At 39.9% G+C, this 8,298-nt stretch overlaps 1 protein-coding gene across 1 annotated transcript; it reads right to left on the bottom strand.

Annotated features, from left to right (window-relative positions):
* Positions 1-3,578: 3,578 nt before the first annotated feature.
* On the bottom strand, positions 3,579-4,843 carry LOC124116123 (probable G-protein coupled receptor B0563.6). Its single transcript, XM_046477352.2, has one exon. The coding sequence runs from the start codon at positions 4,841-4,843 to the stop codon at positions 3,602-3,604; it is 1,242 nt and encodes a 413-aa protein (XP_046333308.2). The 3' UTR covers positions 3,579-3,601.
* Between the last annotated feature and the right edge of the window lie 3,455 nt (positions 4,844-8,298).

The following is an 8,298-nucleotide window of genomic DNA, read 5'->3' as shown; positions in this document are numbered from 1 at the left end:
ACAGGAGAAAGAGCAATACCTTTTGGTGGTACATGTTTAGATTTGTCATATTATTTGATACTATTTCATTGACACAAACGTTTTTGTTTTTGGTGACCTTCAGTTTGTACAATGTAGTCATTGTCAACCAACTTTCTTGTCAGTTACATAAAAACCTTGGGATCTAGCCCTCAAATTGGTGACAACACCAAAACCTTATCGTCAGGACTGAAAATTATATTTTTACATTCAGTCATAGTGGGCTTTTCCCTGGCAACTTCTGTCGTCCTCAGAAGTCTTGTTCGGAATGTAGATGCATAGCTTAGTGGATTCAAGCCAAGGTAATCTTAGTGAAAAACTAGGTCAATGACTCAACAATAATAGGCGTTCCTTAACCGAATGATCTATTGCCTGACACGGGCCTGCAAAACAGTGGGACATCTTGTCGCAAATAAGGCCAGAAGACATGAGCTATCATCCTTTAACAAACTCACAGTGACCAAATGTGTAGGTGTGCCAAAATCATTACTTGTTGACGAAATCTCTGTGGAACCACAATCACCATCATCGTCGGTTTTGATGACATCAGAAATAAGCTAGGACTTGACATTAACAAAAGCATGAGACATGATTTCACTGACCTTTTACGACATTAAAATGACCTACCTTGTGACTATATCTACATCTAACACCTGACGACGAATCTGAATCCTGTTTCGAATTGTAACTGACTTCTTAGGGAATGAACTACCTGACATGCTAGGATTCGAACCTGTCTGAACCGAAGTAGTTCACTTTTCCTGGCCTGAATTACCCGACTGACCTAACTTGAAAGTACCCAGATCATTCCTGGGAGAGTAACTGTACTGCCTGAAATTACCTTTGTGAGTAACCGAGTAATTATCTGTCAAGTTTGCAGCATGGTGTAACTGATCTACAGTCAGTTCACTCTGAACCCTGATTTCCTCCTTACCCAACGACTTAGAAATGCTTCAACCTTAAAATCCACGTTATAGTTACTGACTAAACCCGTCTAAAACTATGAGGATTGACCGAAAACTGGCAAACTTAACACTGAATTACTTTTGTTTAGACTTCTCAACAAATTTGAATCAGATCCCTGACGAGCCCCCAATTTCTCTTGTATTGATTCCCATATCAAAGTGCGAATAGTAACCCCAAAAATCGGTATATCCAGAGCTACATCGTGAAATCAGTAAATTACCACTCACGATCAATGAATAATTAACAAATTATGACGAGGTTTCCAATCATAAAAGGCAATACAATGTGTCACATATGTGGCAGCAGCAATGTATAAGATGCCTCACAATGAATATCAGTGCACACACGGACGTCCCGAATTTGTCTTGAATGAGGCACATGCTCCTTTATTATAGAAAATATTGTTGGAAGCAGGCAGACAATTTTGATACATTTCACTGGCCAAGTAGACACGTCGCAGGTCACATGGTAGAAGGTTTCGATTCCCCCTCATTCTTACCTCATCCATGGTCACAAGAAAGAATAAAGGCTACATGGTATCATTCATTTGGAAGATTTGTTGCCTGTCCTCAAGGAACCATTGCAACTGCACAAATTAAGAACAGGACTATACACTGTATCATTGAAAGAAATGAAGCTACTTCAGCAAACTTTGCCCAAAACAAACAGTAAGAGCCCACAGTATCGACGAGAGTGTATAGTTCTTGATATTGCATTGAAACGTTTGGCCAAACCAGAAAAAGACTCTACTAAATAAGACAAAGACCGCAAGTTCTGGAATTTGCAAACAAGGGAATTGATGACTTGATTGATTAAAGTAATATTCTCGACAAAACATATTCACCAAACTATCAAACAATTTTTCAAATTTCAGGAACCACCAACAATTTCACGTTCCTATACAAACACCATTTTATCCAGGTTGTTCAATTATAGAAAATTGTTGCAAAACGTGGACTTGGCAGCTCATGATGTAAATTACAGTAATTGTGACTGCAAAAACTCCTGGTTCTTTTTTTAGCTTTGATAATCCACATGGTATTAATTCAACTTGTCTCAAATACTTTCTGTGAATATAAATGCAGCCCTTCCTTGATTGTATTGGTGATTATAGTTTAACTTTGAGACAGGGATTTTGTTGTACATTTGCTGGACCCAGCAATATATCTCTGTACGGATTTTATGGAATCCAGTACAGAAGAGGAATAGACATGTTATCAGGAGTCAAGTCAAAAGTTGATAGTTCTGGTGCAGGCAGAAAACATACTGGCCTTATATGTGCCGTTCAAAATATTTGATTTTTCAACTTTGTACACCACTATTCAACTTTTAGAAAAACTTCCTAAAATTGAAAACAAAATTTGGAGGTAAGTCATTCATGCTGATATGTTTCTTTTTGGCTCAGAAGTTGTTTGATCAAGGTTATAACATTCAAGGCCTCGGAAAAGCTTTCAAAACGTTTAATGGTAGACATGTGGAGGACATTTCCAAATTTAACGCATCAGTGACTAAAATGATATCCGATGCAATTCCCTATTGTGACTTATACCATATGTTCCCGTGTCTTTTCAGGTGAATAACTGGGTTGCCTTTGCACGTGCTTGTGGTGGGTGCCGCCTGTGGGGCAGATTACGCCAACCGTTTCACGAACACCTGATATCATCACTATTTGATTGATTCATAATCACATGGCCGTGATATTGCCAGAATCTTACAATCGATACTGTGTTTGGTAGAGATTTCTTATGAACGTGGAAAGGGTTTTCTCGTTTTTATTTTTATAAAGGTACCCAATGGACCATGGTTGTGTTTCTAATTAAATCAAATCCCTAACACTGCAACATGTTTGTTATAATTACCAGTCAGTCTGGACACAGATTAACATAAAAAATAACTTAACTGCTCTGCAAGCACAATGTGTGAGTCAGTGAGTTTGGTTGAACAATATTTCAAAAACATCACCATGTGTCAGCTTGACGTGGGACGAAAGCCAGAAGTGATGCCGGTTTAAGACATTTACCACATTGATGAAAGCTTCTAGAACGAGTTTGGTGGCAAATCCATAGAAACATAATCAAGGCTAATTTGAAATACGAAACCACGATCATAGGGTTTTAAAAATATTTTTGACACTTGTGTTATTACTTTGCTTTTGTTTGTGAGGATTTTAACATAGGCTTTGACAAATAACGATATTCGTCTGGAAGTATGTATATACCCACATCTGATTTATGTACGTTTGCATGAATAAGTTGAAGTTTTTTTCCTTTTTTCATGAAACTTTATTTCTTGGTCATCGAAGTTGACGAACAACTATTAATAGACTGAAAATGTAGGATAGTGGACTTTTCTCTCTGTGTGAGATTGAATAGCATATGTGCTGAGAAGCATAGCATGATACACGTCCGGAAATATACATCGTTCCTCTATTTCGTTATGGTAGACAAGCTGCAGGATATGCAGGGTAGTTTATTTGTCTCTATCTTGAAGTGATATAGAAAACAACTCATTGATAACAACAACCGTTGATGTAAGGAATATCACTCATAAACATATAACAACTATTATTTGTGCTGAGTACCATAGGAGGGAAGGTACGGAAAGATACATAGTTCCACTATTTGGCTATGGTAGACAAGCTGCTGGCAAGAGTATTCGGGCTTGCTGTGACATCAAGTCCTCGAGCCTGGGGGGATCTACACAAGAACACTCTCTTGTACGTGGAGGAGAACTTCTTGCTCATGGCCATGTAAACTATGAAGTTGGCAGAGGAGTTGCAGCACTCCAGTAATAAGATGAAGCCACCCATTAGGTTGAACAAGTTGGAATATCGCCCCACAAAGTTGAATCCTTGGATGAAGAACCTGAGGGTTACAGTGATTGTGCCGGGCATGAGGCAGGAAATGTAGAGACAACTCACAAGTACCAGCATGTTGGTCACTCGATCTTCATCCTTTGTTTTGTCAGTGTTCTGAGAGGTCTTCCGTCTCCAGACTGAGCTCCTCTTGATCCTTAAGACAACCAGAACGGTGAAGACACACACCAGCACCATCGGAGTGTAGCGGAACATGATGTTGAGGATCTGGTCCAAGTAGACGTCAAAGAAATCCGCGTTGTCGATGTAGAACTGTGTCACTCTTATATAGGGAATGATGCGTTGTTGACGTTTACTGAATACATAGGTGATTTTGTAGAGATTGAGCAGAGGGGCAAAGGTGGCACAAAGAGTAACATACAAAAAGACTACGGCGAACTTCACGCGAGTCGGCGTTAGAAGGAATTGGGCCTTGAGAGGGAAGTACACTGCTATGAAACGTTCTATGGCAATGAGCATGGTGAGAGCGCTTGTGATCCGTCCGAACAGCATGTTCAACATTAGTACTTGGGCTTGCATGATCATATTAACGTCGAATGCAGCATTCTTGTCGACCTTAGACACAAGGTGGTTGACCTTTCGCAGTAATGTTGTTATTAGAAACAGTGTGTCCGAAATAGCTAATGCAACGAGGATGATATTGGTTCGTTCCTTCGACCCCTGGATATAGAGTACTACGAAGCTCATTACGTTACCCACAATTCCAAACACGCAGACGACAGGAAGCAGTCCACAGTAGATGATATCGAGAACGAGTTCTTTCGCTTCAGTGCTGACTAATGGCTGGTATGTCTGTCTTCGGGAAGATGGTGCCGATTCTTGAGTCGAGCTTTCGTTTTCAGCCGCGAGAACCGAGGAGTTGAAGACATCAGTGGTTTCGTTTGACGTTTCAATGAGAGTGGAAGTCGTTGTGCCGTTATCAGTATCTGCAGTTAGGGTAGCTGCAAGTATTGTTGTTACGGCGTAGGCAAAGGTGATATTCATTGTGAACAGCCCCTGAAAAAAAGCATCCAAAAGAATTATTGTCGTATGTTGACCAACATTATAGGCTGACAAATTGAAGGGAAAAATTCAAACTTTGAGAATATGAAAAGTGAGTACGAATTATGCAGTAGGGCAGGACATACTTACTACGTGTCAGCACTGATTTTGAGTTATATATTCGTTACACCACCAATGGAATAGGTTTCGACGGATACTCGAGGCTGATTATTCTTTAGCGTTGACGTTATATATTTTCTTGATCAAGATCGATGTTTTTGCAGGTGGACTTAAGTCTCTGATTTCTGTCAGAAGTTCAGAAGCATGTATGCGGAGTCAAATACAAAAGAAATGCTTGGATATATTAAAACTGCCCCACAATGTCGCAAAACGAACATATTTCTTGAACGATTTTCTTTTTTAATAAGCAGAGGAATTTCTGCACGTGTACACATCTAATTTAACAGAATTCCTTTCAACAGAATCGATAAATGCTCTATTGATGGAAATAAATATGCCACATACTCATCGACGAAACGCTGAATTGTTTTGAAATATATGTATGTTCTGAAAAAGAAGAAATATTTGCTGGATGTATATTGGATTGCCACCCTCCAATCCCCTTCCCCCAAACATACACACATCCTCACACAGACACATCCCAGCGATAAATATTGAATGCTTTTTTGCACATTTATCAACTACAGAAGAAACAGTTCACAGTGATATTATTCATAGGTCATAAGTAGTCAAGAAGGGTTCCAGGTCCAACGTTTCACCAAGCATGTGCACCGATCACTTAAACTGTATTAAATGTTACATAGCTCTTGGCACGTTTGATGTCAAGTCAGTGTACTGTTTATCAAACATGCTACATACTATGGCAGAGACTACTGACGACGTCAGTGCCATTGTAACACACTTGGCATGCGCATCTGGCTTTTGCCGACCATTGTATGGTATTCAAGAGGGGCACTGTGACTCTTTTCCTTTCCCAGCGGTTTGGTAGACTTTGAGGTCTTAAATGCGAATTGCTGCTTTGTGTATTACGAGGGGTGGCTGGAAAGTCCCGAGCATTACTATGAAGGATGTATAGTACATCCTTCACAGTTTGCATGTACAGTACTTTCTGTGTTGCTACTGAACCAACTTCACAACTAGTTCTTTCATCAAAGTGACTTTGTACTCCCTGTTGACGAAAATGTACAATTTTGACTGCCGTGCAGTCATCAAATATCTACAACTGAAAGGACTAACTCCAACAGAGGACATGGTGTCAACTTTAGAGGATGAAGATGCTTCCTTTGCCACTATTAAGAGTTGAGCAACAAAGTTACAGAGGGGAAGAGAGGGCCTCGAAGATGATCCAAGGTCAGGAAGACCTTCAACTGCCACCACCAAGGTAGCCTGTTGTACAGACCCTCGAACAAATATAGCCAATATAGTCCATGCAAGTCTATAATAGGCTAGATTACTGTAGTTTCACAAGCGAGGACAGAGCTTCTAATTATCAGTTAATCTCTTGCTGTTATTAGTTCAACACTCAGCCATGACCTCCCGCTCCTGCCCTGCCCCTAATCTGTCTCCCAGACCCCAGAAATTAAATTGAATAAAGAATACTACTCAAGTCTAGAACGATTTGTCAAGTCTAATTGCCTCAGCTGAAATTAAGCATTGTTCTGGGTTCCATTTGGATCATAAGTTGTATTTTGTTGATGTATTTTTTTGAATAAGATAACTTTATTTCTGGGACTAAATGTTTGTTTACCCTGCCCTCTAAGTCTGGTCAGACAACATGTGTGATAACATTGGAGACATACTGACGCACAAAGGTCTGTATTTTCTTTAGTTGTTTCCTTGTTACTCTGGTTACTCTTGTTTCTTGGAATAATGACTTTCTCCATGAATCATTTGATTCAAAAACATCTTCAGATCTTCGTCTTTTTGTAAATTCAGTTCACTGGGATTGATGCAAATAAATAGCAGTCTTTTCAAATGATGTCGGCTTAGCGCATTGTCCACTCGTGTTACCTCAGCTAGACATGATCGACACATGGTTTGTGTGGAATATTCTCGATGGGCTGACAAATATTTTTTTAATCAGAAGACGTAACTTTGTCTTAGTTCCTCCAATAAAGAGTTTTCTTCTCCTCGATGTTACACCATTAAACTGCCACATATATTACAAACAGAACTTTAAGACTTTGGAGACATATTAAGTAACTCTGAAACCTTTTCGAGAGAGCACAGGAATGCTGTCCCTAAGCTTGCTCTCAAAATAGACATCTTGACATTTGACACTCTCCTCTAAAATGCCCACAGCTCCCAGTGGGGAGCTCTTCTTTTGGGAAAGGTGTGTGTGTGTGTGTGTGTGTTTTGGGGGGGGGGGGGGGAATAAATATTCCTGTCACATACCATACACATTCAGTGGCATGTCAGGGATGGGTGGTCGGAATCTTTACTCATTTTGTGAAATTCCTAGTATTCATGTCTCTTCAAAATTATTAAGTCTCTGAAAATGAAGAGGGTTTCTGGGCTCCTATTTATTATATTTTATGAAGATAATTTAACAGCTGTTTTTTTCTGTAAAAATATTTCCATTTCAGAGACCAGATGTTAGTCTACCACCAAGGTAAAGTGATAAAATACCTGACATGAATGATCACAAAAAATAAATTGTCCCCGAAAATTCTTGAAAAATATAATTATGCTCCAGGCTGTTGAAAAAAAAATATTTAAAAAATTACATTGTTGCAAACTGTTTTTTGTATAAAAAATAAGTCAGGCTCTTAGTATTTAAATACAAAACGTAGCTGTTAATCTCGATACCAAATCCGAGTCGTCGAAATGTTTTAAATGATTTTTCTACAAAATCATAGCCTTCTGCTATTTTAATACTTGCAAACTTTGGACGTACGTGATTGACACAATCAGGTTCAGCAGTATGGCTTAAATTACTGAAAAAGGCTGATATTTTTAATTCCAGGAAATGAGCAAGTCTGTGATACAAGACGAAATGTTTCACCACAGACTTGAAAAGTCTTTATCTTTATCCATTGGGAATACGAACGGGGATAAGAATTAATTCCGTCCTTTCAAATAGACAATCGCTAAGCGATGCAGTGTCATTGCTTTATCGAACACCTGGTGAGGTGAGGTGAGGTGAGGTGAGGTGAGGTGAGGTGAGGTGAGGTGAGGTGAGGTGAGGTGAGGTGAGGTGAGGTGAGGTGAGGTGAGGTGAGGTGAGGTGAGGTGAGGTGAGGTGAGGTGAGGTGAGGTGAGGTGAGGTGAGGTGAGGTGAGGTGAGGTGAGGTGAGGTGAGGTGAGGTGAGGTGAGGTGAGGTGAGGTGAGGTGAGGTGAGGTGAGGTGAGGTGAGGTGAGGTGAGGTGAGGTGAGGTGAGGTGAGGTGAGGTGAGGTGAGGTGAGGTGAGGTGAGGTGAGGTGAGGTGAGGTGAGG

The sequence above is a fragment of the Haliotis rufescens genome, unplaced genomic scaffold (genome assembly GCF_023055435.1).
Source record: "Haliotis rufescens isolate VD_foot unplaced genomic scaffold, xgHalRufe1.0.p SCAF_4, whole genome shotgun sequence".
Classification (NCBI taxonomy): domain Eukaryota; kingdom Metazoa; phylum Mollusca; class Gastropoda; order Lepetellida; family Haliotidae; genus Haliotis; species Haliotis rufescens.
This window is presented reverse-complemented; position numbering and strand designations above follow the sequence as displayed.

Excerpts from the sequence above, each read along its gene's own strand:
- LOC124116123 (XM_046477352.2), bottom strand. The coding sequence starts at position 4,843 with ATGAATATCACCTTTGCCTACGCCGTAACAACAATACTTGCAGCTACC.